This window comes from Sapajus apella, unplaced genomic scaffold (assembly GCF_009761245.1).
Source record: "Sapajus apella isolate SASKATOON/1434 unplaced genomic scaffold, GSC_monkey_1.0 scaffold6, whole genome shotgun sequence".
Classification (NCBI taxonomy): domain Eukaryota; kingdom Metazoa; phylum Chordata; class Mammalia; order Primates; family Cebidae; genus Sapajus; species Sapajus apella.
In genome coordinates, this window is record NW_022436946.1 from 59,181,689 (window position 1) to 59,198,686 (window position 16,998).

The following is a 16,998-nucleotide window of genomic DNA, read 5'->3' on the forward strand; positions in this document are numbered from 1 at the left end:
TTTTTTTTTTTTTTTTTTTTTTTTTTTTTTTTTTTTTTAAGACAGGGTCTTGCTCTGCTGCTTAGGTTAGAGTGCAGTGGCATAATCATGGCTCATGGTGGCCTCAGCCTTCTGGGTTTAAGCAGTATAGTCTTCCCACTTAAGCCTCCTGAGTATTTGGGACCAAAGGTGTATGTCACCATGACTGGCTAAATTTTTTTTTTTTTTTTTGAAGACAGGGTTTCACTCTGTTGCCCAGGCTGGAGTGGTAGCTCACTGTAGCCTCAACTTTCTGGGGATCAGGTGATCCTCCTACCTCAGCTTCCCAAGTAACTGGTACCACAGATGGGGGTCTTGCTGTGTTACCTGGGCTGCTCTTGAACTCCTGGACTCAAGTGATCTTCCCTCCTTAGCCTCCTAAAGTGCTGGGATTATAGGTGTGAGGTACCAAGCCTGGCCGTCAAGGTCACTTTTTATTCAATGTCTACAGCAGACCATTCCTATCAGTGTAATGGATTCTAGGTTTCAACATTTATGGTACCAGGCAGAGCATAAGGCCATCAAAGCCTCAGGGTTGGTTGTGACTATAATAACCTTACTGATGTTATTCCTCTACTTGCCGAACAAAAAAAAACAATGCTTTCTGTGGGAATCTTGATGCAAAAAAAAAAGTTGAGAGGCTCTGGTTTAGAGGATATTCTGATTCCTGAAATCATTAACTTTCTAATTCACAGCTTGCATTTGAATCTTTGGCTGTGATTGGAAATGCTCTAACCCTCCTGGAAGTGGGTCAGATTGCAGTGTGTAGGTAAGGTTGCCTTTAGTTCCATTGTGAAAACTTTTCACAACCTATTTGGTTATTTTGATCACACAGCAAACAAATAACTCCTGTTGTATTTGGTTTTCCGCCCCCAAGTTTCGGAGAATCTGTAAAGCTGTTACACCCATTTCATGAGCAGTTCAGTGATTACTCTGGGTCCCAGATTCTACGTCTCTGCAAATTCCAACAAAAGAAAACCAAGATTGCTCAGGTATGAGGATGAAATAAAATGTCTTCTGCGTGGTTATTTTTAAACTGGTGTAGATAGGAGGGAGAACTTTTTTTTTTTTTTTAGACAGCATCTCATTCTGTCACCCAGGCTAGAGTGCAATAGCACCATCGTAACTCACTGTAGCCTCAAACTCCTGGGCTCAAGCAGTCCTCTCGCCTCACCCTCCCTAGTAGCTAGGACTACAGGCCTGTGCCACCATGTCTGGCTAATTTTATTTTTTGTAGGAACAGGGTCTCACTTTGTTGCCCAGACTGGTCTCAAATTCCTGGGCTCAAGTGTTCCTCCCTTCTTGTCCTCCCAAAGTGTTGGGATTACCATCATGCTAGGCTAAGAAACCATCCCCCAACCCATCTAATACAGACTTAGGACAGGGATAGTCCTAAACATCAGCCTGTGTCCCACTGGAATAGAAGCTTCCTTGGCATCCATTATAAAACAAGATGTGACTTTTTCTCAGTTCCTCAAAGATCACTTGACTTTACATCATTGTTTTCTAGCTCCCTACACTTTTTGCTGAGTAGTTCAGAACATTCTGCAAAACCAACCCCATCTCCCATACTCTTATCAGGTGGGCCAAGACCTATTTTTCTCCCTCATTAAACCTAGAGAAGAGGCTGGGCACGGTGGATCACGAGGTCAAGAGATCGAGACCATCCTTGTCAACATGGTGAAACCCTGTCTCTACTAAAAATACAAAAAAAATCAGCTGGGCATGCTCACGCATGCCTGTAATCCCAGCTACTCAGTAGGCTGAGGCAGGAGAATTGCCTGAACCCAGGACGCAGAGGTTGCTGTGAGCCGAGATTGCGCCATTGCACTCCAGCCTGGGTAACAAGAGTGAAAAAAAAAAAAAAGAAACCTAGAGAAGAAATGATATAAAGTCAGTGACTTTTTGAGGATAGCACAAGTTCAAAAACAGAGCATGGGATTGTATATCTCCTGGGTCCTGCTCTGATTTAGTCTGCTTTCTCTAGGCTGCCCTGGACATTTTGTATTTTCTTGCCTTCTCTTTTGCTCATTTCTTTTCTGTTCTTGAAAGAAGATAGCTGTTTGGTTTATTTGAGGGGATTGTTGACTTCTTATGTCCTAGGGAAGCACTTCTTTTCCTTTGGGGTGTCTTCTAGAACTCTAAGTGGGTTATATGTTAACAAAATACGTCTCACCTGTGCTTGAGAATGCATGTATCATCTAGGCATGATGGCTCACACTTGTAATCCCAACTTGAGGCCAGGGGTTCAAAACCAGCCTGGTCAACATAGTGAGAGCTCATCTCTACAAAAGACAAAATATTATCCACATGTGATGGCACATACCTATAGTCCTAGGTACTTACTTGGCTGTAGGCTGAGGCAGAGCCCAGGAATTGCGGCCACAGTGAGGTGAGATCGTGCTACTACACTGCAGCCTGGATGACAGAATGAGATCCTGTCTCAAAACATAATTTAAAAAAAAAAAAAAAAAAAAACAACTCAGAATGTATGTATCCAAGGATCCTCCTTTTTAAACTACATGTGGCCAGAAGGGACAATTAGTTGATGGTCTATAAGCCTGAGGTGGTTATCTGATAATCACTTCAGTGTCAGAAATACCATCAGTCTCTTTGATAACGGGAAGAGAGTATTTAAATAGTTTTCTAATTATCTATTTCTGGTTCTGGTTTAGTTTCTAGAGTCTGTCGCCACCGTGTTTGCAGCTGCTCGGCAGCTCTCACAGAACATTAGTCCAGGTGAGCTGCATGCCTTCCTCTTCATTAACAAAATGCTTTTTTATACTCTGTATTCCCAAGCTGCTTGCTTCAGCTCACTGCCCCTGTCACCATGTTTTAACAGGTATGCTCCACAGGAAAAGATGTAAGTCAATGGAGCTGATGGAATTTATTCATTCATTCAGAAATTTTTGTTGAAGCTGTACTCATGAGGCTTATAATCAATGGGAGATCTAGACACTAACTAGTATATACACATTTGATAAGAGTTTAGAGTTGTGAGAGAAAGGAGCAAGATGTGTGGAATTAAATATAAAGACTACAGTTGACCCTTGAATACCACAGGTTTATCTCTACTGCTCAGATCTACTTACACATGGAGTTTTTCCAACCAAAAGTGGATTGAAAATTCAGTATTTGAGGGATGCGAAACCCGAGTATATGGAGGACCAACTTTTCATGTATGCGGGTTCTCCAGGGCCATCTCTGGGCTTGAATATGTGTGTATGCTGGTATACTAGGGGTGGGGGGTAGGTGTCCTGAAACCAGTCCCCTGCGAGTACTTTATTCTCTAATATTTTAATAACAGAGGAAAGTAAAGACATAATTTAAAAACCAGCTAATCCAACCACATTTACTTTGGGGGATCGAAACATGCCCATTCTTTAGTCCTTTCCAAAAATCTCTGTGTCCTCAGTGTATCATGCAGAAGCTTCAGTTTTTGATGGAAGCAAGTCATTCATACCTCTCAACAACTGCTACAGAAGCCCACCCTCAACTCAAGAACTATATAATCTGTATCTGGAAACACTATGTAGCAAAAATTTTAAAACATCTTATTCACTGTTGAGTGGTTCCTTTCTATTTGTTGTTGTTTAAACAAGTCAAATTTCAAGGGGAAAAAAATACAGAAATTAGGTACAAGGAGTTAACAGAAATCTGAAGGTGATTATTATATGTGATGACAGAAATTTGGTAGACATAGTTCCAGGTTTCTGATTTGGGTACTTCTAATGACCTACTTGGTACTATCATTTTTAAAATTAATAGCCATAAACAAGTGTTTTAATTCTCATCTACAGTATGTTGCTCTATAATTGACGTTGAGCTGAACTTAACATTTTCTGAAGCACTATTGAGAGAAACTGCTGTACTGACAGAAGCTTACTTAGTATCCCTTATTATGCCTTGTCTCTGACTCAAGCATCCTAAGGGATAGATCTCATCAGAGGTTATGTTTGTGCCCAGACTGCATCAGCTTTAGAGGTCTGTTTAGCTTTAATAGTACAGAGAAAGCCTACACAAATATGTCCTACTTTGGGTAGTTTGAGTTATTAAAAATGTATGTTCATTTTATTCCCTTGTTTCCTCTTATATGGTCTACAGAAACTGCACAACTCCTCCTGGTAGTCTCTGATGGGCGAGGCCTTTTCCTTGAGGGCAAAGAAAGAGTCCTGGCAGCAGTTCAGGCTGCCCGGAATGCGAACATCTTTGTCATCTTTGTTGTATTGGACAATCCCAGTTCACGGGTGAGTGACTACTAAAAGCCACCTCTTCGGGAGATAAAGTGGGGATTCCCTTCAACCTGTTCAATCTGCATTAAGGTCTGGATCACTCAGACATACTGAGAACTCCCAGCATTCATAGTACCATTGTAGGCACTCAATTAATCTTTGCAATAAACCAGTAAGGTGTAGGGATCATGATTCCCACTTCACACTGAAGAAGTGAAATACATAGAGGTTAGGTAATGAGTGGGAGAGCCAAGATTTCAGAATGACCATCCTCTTGGGTCATCTTTTCCTTCTATGCAAAGTCAGTGCAGGTATTACAGCCTTGATAATGGGTACTGACAACTTTCAAATGGAGATCAGGTGTTTCTACACTTATGTCGCAGCAGCCCTCCTCACAGCAGGAAGCATCAATCATCTTAGTGAAATATGCCGACAGTGCAGTTCTGTTCCAGGGAAGCACTGTGTCTGCAGGTCACATTAAGGCCTTGATAGCAAAGTAAAGATTTAATGTGAATGATTCCAAGTAGACGATGGGGAAACACCACTGTAGGGAAAGTAGATTTTTCTATCTATCCCTTTTCCTTTTTTTTCATCAGTGTCCCTCCTCGAAGGGCACTCAAAAAGAGATCTACCTCCTTCTTAGCAGAGTTCTGAAAATTCTCTTTTACTTAGTAATAAAAGCTAGGTTCATATGCAGGAATAAGACACAGGAGGAGACATGAAAGTTGTCAGCAAAAGAGATAGCTAAGGATGCTGCTTTAATCGCTGCCTCCTCATTTCAAAATGCCTTTTGTTGACAGGATTCTATCTTGGACATTAAAGTACCAATATTTAAAGGACCTGGAGAGATGCCTGAAATCCGATCCTACATGGAAGAGTTCCCATTCCCATACTATATCATTCTACGAGATGTAAACGCACTTCCTGAGACACTCAGCGATGCCCTCAGACAGTGGTTTGAGTTGGTGACAGCCTCTGATCACCCATAGAACAGAACGAAGAGTCCAAAGTGAGACTTAACCGTGGTCAGAAGGTCACATTCCTTACCCAGGTGCTCCCTTTTGGACAACTACAAAAAATTTTATTGTAATATATATTTTTATTTTACAACATGATCTTACAGCCTATAGAACGCTCTTTGGCTCCCTGCTTTGTCTGGGCTAAGGTTTTTATAACAAACCTGGAAGCAGCAGCCGCTGCAGCAGCAGGTGCCTGAACTGGTAACTGGAAGAGATAGGAGTTCAGGCACCTGCTGCTGCAGTGGGCTTGGAAGCCCTGGCCTGGGAGGAGGTCATACCCCACCGTTGAAGCCCAGCTGCCTGTTTTCCTTTGCAGGGGACCTGGGCACCTGTGCCTTGAGGAGATGCTGCCAGGAGCATGGGATTCTGATAGTCCTTTGTATAAAGGATTAAGGGGAGCTAGCTGCCCTTTTGACCCTGCCCTAAGCTCTGTCTTGCCAAGCCCACAATGTGTACCCAAAAGCTGTCAAGTGGCTGAGACAGTTTCTGGAGAGTATGAGGGTGTGTTTTCTTACTGTGAAAGGAACTACCTTCTCTTAGAGGGTAGGAAGAGTGTGGTGTGTGTGTGTGTGTGTTCTCATAAAGCAACCGGACATTATTAGAAGTCCAAGTAATCCACAAAAACAATCCTGGGGCTGTGTAAAAACAAAGTGGCTTTTCAGTACCCTCTTTCACATGTGCTGCTTCGGGAGACTATGCAATGATGGAAAGGTGATTTCTCCTTTATTTCATTCAGTACCATGGTCCCTATTGTTGTAGTAATTTATTTGTTTAGTTCATCTTTTTTTTCTTAATGGTTAAGGGGAAGAGTCATTCCTCACACTGCTTTCAAGCTGGACTGAGCCAGTTTCATTCTGGGAAAGAAACACTATCCAGAAGAACTCAGCAGCTACATCTATTTTTTCCAGTCAAAAAAAAACTGATTTTTAGGCAGTTTTTACTTGGCCAGAAAGCAGTGCTTGAATACTTGAAACTGTGTGCTCTGTTCTACTTAATGTTCTGTCAGAATGTTCTTTTGTAGGCAGTATGTCATGATGTAATCATCTATCTCCCTGTCTGTTTCCAAGTTACACTGTGAAGTCTGCCACCCTTTTGAGGTGGTCATCAAAGATACAGATTGCTTGTTGTTTATCCAAGTGTCCCAAAGCATGTACCTGAAGTTATATGATTATTTTTTATTCTAAAAAGCTATGCAGCTTATATTCTGAAAACTATTAAAACATATACCACTGTTGATATAATATGTGACTATTCTTAATGAAAGATGACAGGATTGTAAAAGGTATGCTAGGGGATTGATCTCTGCTGGATCAGTAAGCTGTTACTAGTTAATGCTGTACTAACATGACCTCCAACTTCAATGTTGCTCTTACTACAAGGGTTGATTTCCCATTTGCATTTATGTCCATGGTAGAGTGAGCTATAATGTGCTGGCTTTGCGGTAGAATGAAAAGGGTGAGTTGATGGAGCCATGCAATGGCTTGTAAAGATTCTCCTCCGTAAGTGATGTCACATCTACTCACTTTTCATTGGCTAAAGTCCTCCATGGGGCAGGCAGTTTAATCTTCCAGTAAGGTTGAGTCTGGGAGGGAAAGACACCAATACTATGACAATACTGGAATCTATTATATCTGTCTTTGGAAGCTCCATCTTAGATAGAACTCCCAAACTGGCATGCCCAGAGTGATTCCCTTGGCCCTTGGTTAGCTCATGAGATCAGGGACAGTAGGAATTCCAGGAAGCAGGAACCCAAGAGTGCCATTTTCAACTTGTGTTCCCAACAGGGCTTGCAGGAGTAGTGATAAATTAATCTATCATGTTGATAGTTCACATTTGTGCCATCCTGCCCATCCCCTTAGGCCTTGGCCAAATAGGTAAGTTCTGATAGTTAATGAATGGACAGCAGAACACAAATGTCCTCCATGGTGTCTCAAAAATCTCACTTTGGGGCTAGGCGTGGTGGCTCACCCCTATAATCCCAACACTTTGGAAGGCAGAGGCGGGTGGATCCCTTGAGGTCGGGAGTTTGAGACCAGCCTGGCCAATATGGTGAACCCCATCTCTACTAAAAATACAAAAAATTAGCTGGGTGTGGTAGTGTGTGCCTGTAATCCCAAGCTACTGGGGAGGCTGAGTCCAGAGAACTACTTGAACCTGGAGGCAGAGGTTGCAGTGAACTGAGATCACACCACTGCACTCCAGCCTTGGTGACAGAGCAACACTCTGAACGTTCAAACAACAAAATCTCACTTTGGACTTCACCACTCCTGTGGCCTCAACCATCATTGAAGCAAAAAGACTAAAATTCTCCATCCAGGGGTCCAGGAAGTCTACTCTTTGGTATTCTCAATTATATTCAGACATCTGTTGGAGCTATATTTAGGCAACAGACTCTTCAAATACATCACATTCAAAATGCCACTCTGTTCTAATTCCCCTATCCCAAACGTTCCTTCAACATTCCCCATATGCAGTGACCACTCCAACAACCACCCTGTTCACAAACTTGGAGCTTAACCTACACATCTGCTTTACCTCCTTCTCCATTTCTATCCATACTCCAATCAAATTAATCATCTTGTCCATTCTGACTTCAGGACATGCTATCCTATTCCGCACCTCCTCTGCCCCCATTCCATTGTGACTGGGGTTCTTTTAATCTCTAGCAGGGACTCCTTCAGTGGTATCCTGACCAGTAATTTGTTTTTGCTTGCTTCGCTTCATCCTACATACAACATTCAAGATCTTTCTAAAAGTTCTCTAGCTGAAAATCCCTTCAAAGCTCCGCATTGTGAAGAGGGTAATACTCAAGCTTCTTCACGTGACCTATGAGGCTCTTGCCTGACCCTTCTGTCCCCTCTCTCCCAGTATCCCTGCCAATGTTCCATGTGTTGTCTGGAATCCTCTTGCTGACTTTGCTTTTCTGGCAAATACCAGCTGAGACAAGCCCTCCAGGAAGAATGATTTCCCACAGCATGAACCACAACATTATTTGTTAGCACTATATTGAACTTAAGAGGTTTTCCTGCCCAAAGTGTGAGTCTGAGCAAGGAGTATATAAGACTTATGACACAGCATTGCCAGTGTCTAGCATGAGTTTTTTTTGTGTGTGTGTTTTTTTAATGGAGCTTTGGTCTTGTTGCCCAGGCTGGAGTGCAATGGTGTGCTCTCTGCTCACTGCAACCTCCGTCTCCCGGGTTCAAGCAACTCTCCTGCCTTAGCCTCCTGAATAGCTGGGACTACAGGTGTGCACCACCAGGCCTGGCTAATTTTTTATATTTTTAGTAGAGACAGGGTTTTGCTATGTTGGGCAGGCTGGTCTCGAACTCCTGATTACAGGCCTGAGCCACTGCGCCCAGCCTGAGTGTCTCTTGATGGGAAGAAGAAATAATGTAAAAATGTGTTTTCTCACATATTGATTTATAGATTCAACACTATTTCAAAATTCCAATCAAGATCACAAGATGATCTGGAGGGAAATTATACAAAACATTTCTAAAGGTTATAGAGAACAGTACTAATAGATTTTTTTTTTAACAAGAAACTAGTTTTGCCAGATAATAAAAACATACATATAAAACAAAAATTAAAAACTCAACCCGTCTAAGATGAAACAATTCTGGATTACTCAGACCCTAAAAGAATTTACCATACAGTCAAAAAGACATCAATCATAAAGCCCAGAAAAAGAAGTGAATTATGTAATAAATGATACTGATACAGCTTAACATCTAGAAAAGAAATTAGATCCACATGATGCTGTAAACCAAAGTAAATTCTAGATGGAGTAAATATTTTAAAAATAATGAAACTTTAAAAAATGAATTACAAAGGTCTGAATGGGAAATGAAAAGCCTCAAAAGGCACAAAAATACATGTGATTGTATAGATAAAATTTCTGTATGTATAAAGAAATGACAAAAACAAAATATAGAGCCCATATAAAAGAATAAAAGTCCTCATCATAAACAGACCCAAGTCCTGAACAATTCACAAAATCAGTATAACTAAAAATGGAGAGGGGTATTTAACTTCACTCATACTTTTTAAAAGTTAGCAATGAAATATCAATGCTAATGTATTAGACAAAGTTTGACAAATATATTACAATGTGGTCATGCAGTTAGCATCATTCATACAATGCCTGGTGAAGTTCAAAAGAGCAATGATTAGAGTTCATATGTGTGCCAGGTCCTGTTCTCAGTACATTACAGATACACAACTGAGGTAGATGCTGTATTTCACTTTACAGGGGAGGTAACAGGCCAGGAGAGGGTAAATAGCCTGTAACACAGCTAGGAAGAGGGAGCCCCAGGATGCCAACAGGCAGGCAAGCAAGTACTCAGTAAATAGCAATTGAATGAACACTTGGTACTATTTTAATTTGATACAACACTATTTGGAAAATTAATATGGCAAAGATTTGCTAACTCCACTTTCAGTGACTTAACCTAAAGGCATGTGGTGTGTATTGTGGGGAAGATAAAGCAGTTGTAAGGAAAGAAAAGCAAAAGCCTGGGGCTTAGGGATGGTTCTGCTCCTCATGAAAAGTGCTTAAAACTTAAGTGAGGGCCAGGCGCGGTGGCTCAGGCCTGTAATCCCTGCATTTTGGGATGCCAAGGCGGGTGGGTCATGAGATCAGGAGTTCAAGGCCAGCCTGACCAACATGGTGAAACCCCGTCTCTACTAAAAGTATAAAAAAATTAGCTGAGTGTGGTGGCGCACGCCTGTAATCCCAGCTACTCAGGAGGCTGAGGAAGGAGAATCGCTTGAACTCAGGAGACAAAGGTTGCAGTGGGCCCGAGACAGTGTCACTGCACTCCAGCCTGAGTGACAGAGCAAGACTTCCTCTCAATACGTAACAAACAAAACAAAAAAAACCCCGCAGTGGGGCAGCCATTCAAAGCTTTGTTTCAAAGGATCATGAAGGTCACCGCTCCGGGAGAACGCTTGTGTTAGAAAAGAACAGGACGAAAACAGAGAGAGAGAGAGAGATGCACTCCAAGGCTATTCATATTGCCAAATCTCATATTGCCAAATCTTTCCTCTCTTACCACCACAACCCCTGTCCCTCAGACACGCCTCTAGAGGCTGAACCAACCTCTGTTCTCAAGACTTGTGCCAAGTGGGATCAAATGAAGTACTGCCAAAAGAACATTCAAATAACTTCCCCTTTGCCCACAAATTTTTTTTTTCCGAGACGTAGTCTCTCTCTGTCGTCCAGACTGGAGTGCAGTGGCGCAATCTCGGCTCACTGCAACCTCCACCTTCCGGGTTCAAACGATTCTCCTGCCTCAGCCTCCCGAGGTGCTGGGATTACAGGCGTCCGCCACCACGCCGGGCTGGTTTTTGTATTTTTTGGCAAAAACGGGTCTTCACCATGGTGGCCAGTCTGGTGTCGAACTCTTGACCTCAGGTAATCTGCCTGCCTCGGCCTCCCAAAGTGCTTGGAATTGCAGACTTGAACCGCCGCGCCCGGCCTCCTTCACTTTCATTTGATGAACTCTCTTTACCAACAACCGTGCTAAGTGCCCTACCTTTCTTTCGTTATCACAACGACCCTATAAGGCCCTGCTATCCCGACGAGAAAACTTCAGCCAGCGCAGCCCATAACCTTCTCCAAACCCTAGGGCCTCAGTCCGAAGACCTCGCGCTCTCAGTCAGTGACAAACACGCCGGCCGTCTCCCAGGAAACCAGGCTCGCCACACCCCCGGGGTGAGCCCCCCCCCCACTTCCGCTCCTGCGCGCTGAGGCTCCGGCGGACCGCTGGCGGACGTGGCCGCTGACCGCTAGCGGACATGGCCGCTTCCCGCTTACCCCCAGCGACGCTAACATTAAAGCAGGTGAGGTTCTCTGCCTTCCAGAGCAGCTTACCTGGGTCTCAGCGTCTGGATTCTCCATCTACCCTCCATCCAACGGGGCGGGTTCCGGGATCCTGACGCGGCGCGCGCCCTCTGATATTAGCCCGACGCCTGCGGGGCGGGGTTTCGCGCCGCAGAGGCCTATGGGAGGCAAGAGCCGCTTACCCGGTTTGGTGTGGTTGCGTGAGGTGCGCCAGGTGCTTGATTTCCTCAAGTATCGGCACCCCTGCTACTCAGGGCAGCTGTCAGTTGCACTGAGCTGTGGCAAACGGCAAATGAGATTACCAAAGATTTGAACAACTGTTAATTTAGAAAAAGTGCTGTCGTCAACATATAGGAGACCGGCAGCCCTTTTCAGCCCGGTAGTCAGCTCCTGATTTGCGTGTGTGTGTGTTTGTGTGTGTGTAGAGACAGAGTCTCACTCCGTCGCCCAGGCTGGAGTGCAGTGGCCAGATCTCGGCTCGCTGCAACTTCCGCCTCCCGGGTTCAAGCGATTCTCCTGCCTCAGCCTCCTGAGTAGCTGGGATTACAGGCAGGCGCGCGCCACCACATCTAGCTAATTTTTGTATTTTTAGTAGGGACGGACTTTGACCATGTTAGTTAGGCTGGTCTCAAACTCCTGACCCTGTCATCCGCCTGCCTCGGCCTCCCAAAATGCTGGGATTACAGGCATGAGCCACCGCGCCTGGCCGATTTTTTAATTGTTCTTAGGTTTCACAGAGGAGTAAGCAAAAAGATCAGATGAACCTCGTGATGCTTTCTTTAAAACATGTTTTTGAGACAGGGCCTCACTCGCCCAGGCTGAGTGCAGTGGAGCAATCAAGGCTTACAGCAGCTTACACCTCCCTGGGCTCAGGTGATCCTCCCATCTCGGTCTCCTAAAGTTCTGGGATTACAGGCCTGAGCCACTGCACCTGGCAAAAAAAAAAAAAAAAAAAAAAAAGTCTTTGTTTTTTTCCGAAATTCACCAAAGAGTCTGGTTACAGCTTTTTTGCTGAAATAGAACCTTCCAGGCTGGCGATTGTGCAGTAGTAATTGCTGTTTCTCCTCTCTTTTGCAGTTCATAAGAAGGCAACAAGTTCTTCTCCTCTACAGAAGGATTTTGCAAACAATTCGGCAAGTTCCAAATGATTCTGATCGCAAATACCTGAAGGATTGGGCAAGGGAAGAATTCAAAAGAAACAAAAGTGCCACGGAAGAGGTGAGAACAAAATCATGGTGAGGACAGACCCTATTTCTTTTAATTGTTCAGTGAATTTTTTTTTTAAGTTTAGCAGACATCTTGGAATATAATGCCACCAAGCTGGCATAGCTTGATCATTGCTTGTAATGTTACCGATTTTAAATATTTTAAAATTTAGTATTGCTGTATCTGTACTCTTCAACATCATCACTTGATTTTTATGTTATGTATTATATATGTGGAACTTCTTTGGCTTTCCTAAAAGGCAGCAGTTCCAATACCTAGTATTGGCTCTTGATTTTAACAAATAAAATGTTATAGCTATACCTTGTTTAACCAGGTAAAACAGTAACCAGATTTCACTTTATTCTACAGGACACAATCCGGATGATGATTACTCAAGGCAATATGCAGCTCAAAGAATTAGAAAGAACACTTGCTTTAGCAAAATCTTAACTATAGCATTATTCTGAAGGATTTTCAAAGTCTCCATGTGTTTTGTTGCATTTAGGATTAATGATGGACAGCACAAAGGCCAGTCTTACTATTTGTATGTACAGTATTTGCTGCATTTTGAAAATGTTTATGGATGTCTCCGCAGTTTTTAAAAGAAGCAAAAACCACTAACAAATGGCCAGTTAGCACATGAAAAGATGCTGGACATAATCATTAGGGAAGTGTAAATCAAAACTATGAGGCGGGATGCAGTAGCTCACGCTTGCAATCCCAGTACTTTACCAGGCCAAGGTAGGTGGATCACTGGAGGTCAGGAGTTAGAGACCAGCCTGGCCAACATGGCGAAACCTTATCTCTACTAAAAGTATAAAAATTAGCATGGCGTGGTGATGCATGCCTGTAGTCCCAGCTACTCGGGAGGCTGAGGCAGGAGAATCACTTGAACCCAGGAAGCAGAGGTTACAGTGAGCTGAGATCATGCCATTGCACTCCAGCCTGGGTGACAGAGTGAGATTCCATCTCCAAAAAAAAAAAAAAGGAAAACACACAACTATGAGTTATCATTTAATTCAGTAGAATGGCTGTAATTAAAAAGAAAAATAATAACAAGTGTTGAAGATGTGCAAAAATTGGAACCCTCATACATTGCTGGTGGGAATGTAAAATGTTGCAGCCACTTCAGGAAACAGACTGTCAGTTCCTCAAAAGATGAAACAGAGCTGCTGTATGATTTAGCAATTCTACCCCTAGGCCTATAACCATTATTTGGCAGTAAAAAGAAACAAAGGACTGATATATGCTAATCATGGATAAACCTTGAAAACGTTAAGTGAAAGAAGCCAGTCACGAAAGATCACATGATTCCATTTAAACGAAACGTCCAGAATAGGCGGAAAGATTAGTGGTTGCCTAGGCTGGCTGTAGGTAAAATGGAGTAACTGCTAATGGGTGTAGGGTTTCTTTTCAGGGTGATGAAAATATCCTACAGTTAGCTTGTGGTGTAGGTTGCACAACTCTGAATATACTCAAATCCACTGAATTGTACATTTTAAATATAAGCTATGAATTGTATCTCAATAAAGCTGTTACAAAAAAACAACTCTTAGGTGTAGGACTGAGAGTATACTGACATCAGGAGATACCCTGGAACTTTTTCGAAAAATCCTGTATTATTCCTGAGGGCTCTTCACATGTGTCATGGTTTGATAGAGGACTTGTCAAAAAGATCACCACTGAGAATCTAGATCCCAGTTGGAAAGGGAAGAGAAGCTTAATGAGCACATTGAAGCACTTACCAGAAAGAAGAGGGAAGACTTCTGGATGCAACCTCTGTGAGTACCTTAACATCCACATGGAAGAATTAAAAAAAATTAAAATTCTGGGTGCAGTTCTCAAATGACAGGAAAAAAAACAGAGAATTTGAAGAATATGTCAGAGATAAATACATTACAACCAAAGTTGACTTTGGGGCACTTTTGAAGGAGACCAAATTTATAATTCAGTGAAAGATGTGAAAGCTTGTGGAAGACGCTGGAATCATCAGTTCTGAAAACTGAAGTCGTCTGTTCATCAACAGAACAGAGCTAAGAAGTTACTCTAAGAATCTGACCAGCACCTGAAAGATACAGACATCATTTTGCAGAATGATAAATGGTGTCCAGTACTGGACTGCACCTGAGGAGAGGCATAATCTCAATGTGGATATTGATGACCTGGGCTGTCAGGGTCCACCTCTACTACCTCCCTGAGCTTCAGAGCCCACAAGACAATAATTCTGAATACTGTTCTATGGGAGTAATCTACTAATTCAAAATGCTTGCCTGAGCCAATTTTCAGGTTTTTATGTAGATAAGTATTAGTAAACTCATTGCAAAATGATCTGAGAAGCAGGAGGAGCATTTGTGATGCTTCTGAACAGAGAACACTTCTTTGGAAATATTTTTCTTTGTGTGACATGATTGATATACTCAAATACAGGCTATCTAGTACATCTAAAATCTTAAAACTCAAATCATCCTTTTATGGGTGTGGAGTTAGTGATTTAACGATGCTCTTCCTAACAGTGGTGTGCATGGAAAGGTTTTCGTTAAAGAGCGTATGTGGTTTGCATTTGCAAGATGCAGATAGCACAGATTCCAAGAAAACCTGGTTTTTTGTTTGTTTTAAAGCAGGTAAGTCTGGCCGTGGTGGCTTACCTGCTTTGGGAGGTACTTTGGGAGGCTGAAGTGGGAGGATCGCTTGACTCCAGGAGTTTGAGAACAACCTGAGCAACATAGTGGGACCCTGCCTCTATGAAACATTAAAAAATTAGCTGGGCAAAATGGCATGTGCCTGTAATTCCAGCTACTCAGGAGGCTGAGGTAGAAGAATTGCATTTAGCCCGAGGTTGAGGCTGCAGCGAGCCATGAACATGCCACTGCACTTCAGCCTAGGAACAAAGCAAGACCCTCCCCCGCAAAAAAACTAAAACACTGAAAACTGAATAATCTGTCAGAGGCGAAAATTGCTGGATGTGCTTTTACCTTCATCTCTAAAGAACAATTTAATTTGTTCACTTACATGATTTGCTTATCTCCTCTGAATTACAGGCCAATCTTATTGGTTAATCTAAGGGGATTTATTTAGCAATTTATTCTCAGGTATTGGAGGCACAGTCATTATGAAGTTGGTCTGAATTGAACTGCCAGTGATTTTTATGGAGGAATGAAAAGACAAAAAAAAATGGTGAAACACACTTTATTCATCATGAAGCAACCTTTATCGATACTCTGGATTAGACAACAAATTACTTTCTAGATGTTTCCTGAAAACTGTACTTCTGTTTGAATGTTAAACTTATGTTCCTAAAGTTTAAGATGTTTGAATGTCAGTTTATGTATTTGAACCACAATAAATCGATCCTTTTATATTAAAAATTTACATACAGAAGCTTTGTAGCATAAGAAGCAACTAAAGCTATTTATTATATGAACATTAACTGCCCATGTTATTCCCCCCTTTTAAAATGTGCCATCAGGGCCTCGCGTGGTGGCTCATGCCTGCAGTCCCAGCACTTTGGGAGGCCAAGGTGGGTGGGTCACTTGAGGTCAGGAGTTTGAGACCAGCCTGGCCAATATGGTGAAACCTCATTTCTATTAAAAATACAAAATTAGCTGGGCATGGTGGCACATGCCTGTAATTCCAGCTACTCAGGAAGGCTGCCTCAGTTTGAACCTGGCAGGCAGAGGTTGCACTGAGCTGAGATCACACCACTGCACTCCAGCCTGGATGGAGTCCACAGTGAGACTCCATCTCTCTTTTTTTTTTTTTTTTTGGGGACGGAGTTTCACTCATGTTACCCAGGCTGGAGTGCAATGGCGCGATCTCGGCTCACCGCAACCTCCACCTCCCGGGTTCAGGCAATTCTCCTGCCTCAGCCTCCTGAGTAGCTGGGATTACAGGCACGCGCCACCGTGCCCAGCTAATTTTTTGTATTTTTAGTAGAAACGGGGTTTCACCATGTTGACCAGGATGGTCTCGATCTCTTGACCTCGTGATCCACCCGCCTCGGCCTCCCAAAGTGCTGGGATTACAGGCTTGAGCCACCGCGCCCGGCCGAGACTCCATCTCAAAAAAAAAAAGTAAAAATGTGCCATCAAGTTAAAAGTTTTAAATTCATAGTACAACCATTACCATAGATGTGCCTGCAAGGAACACACAGATGACTTTTTTTTGAGACATGGTCTCTGTCACACAGGTTGGAGTGTGGTGGCTTGAACATGGCTCATTGCAGCCTCAACCTCCCGGGCTCAACCGATCTGCCTGCTTCAGATTTTCATGTAGCTGGGACCACAGACATGTGCCACCATGTCTGGTGAATTTTTAAATTTTTTTTGTAGAGGAGGGGAATCTCACTTTGTTGTCAGGCTAGTCTCAAGCTGCTGGGCTCAAGCAATCCACCTGCCTAGGTGCCCAAAATGCTGGGATTACAGGTGTGAACTTTTTTTTTTTTTTCTTTTTCATATGGAGTCTTCCTCTGTCGCCAGGCTAGAGTATGCAGTGGTGTGATCTCGGCTCACTGCAACCTCTGCCTCTGGGGTTCAAGTGATTCTCCTGCCTCAGCCTCCCAAGCAGCTGGGATTACAGGTGCATGCCACCACGTCCAGCTAATTTTTGTATTTTTAGTAGAGAAGGGTTTCACCATGTTGGTCAGGATGGTCTCGATCTCTTGACCTTGTCATCCGCCCGC

The 16,998-nt window shown here is 43.0% G+C and overlaps 2 protein-coding genes across 2 annotated transcripts in view; both read left to right on the forward strand.

The window, feature by feature from the left end:
- Positions 1-6,510, forward strand: part of MDN1 (midasin AAA ATPase 1) — a 178,884-nt gene extending 172,374 nt beyond the window's left edge. The window contains exons 96-100 of the mRNA XM_032274472.1: positions 714-787; positions 896-1,010; positions 2,694-2,757; positions 4,123-4,265; positions 5,051-6,510. Of these exons, the coding sequence (XP_032130363.1) occupies positions 714-787; positions 896-1,010; positions 2,694-2,757; positions 4,123-4,265; positions 5,051-5,239 (585 nt within the window). The 3' untranslated portion in view covers positions 5,240-6,510. The remainder of the gene's footprint in view (positions 1-713; positions 788-895; positions 1,011-2,693; positions 2,758-4,122; positions 4,266-5,050) is intronic.
- Positions 6,511-10,993: 4,483 nt separating this feature from the next.
- On the forward strand, positions 10,994-12,946 carry LYRM2 (LYR motif containing 2). The gene is made up of 3 exons (XM_032275248.1): positions 10,994-11,113; positions 12,192-12,332; positions 12,690-12,946. Exons 1-3 carry the CDS (start codon positions 11,069-11,071, stop codon positions 12,768-12,770), a joined length of 267 nt encoding a protein of 88 aa, XP_032131139.1. The 5' UTR covers positions 10,994-11,068; the 3' UTR covers positions 12,771-12,946.
- The last annotated feature ends 4,052 nt before the right edge of the window (positions 12,947-16,998 follow it).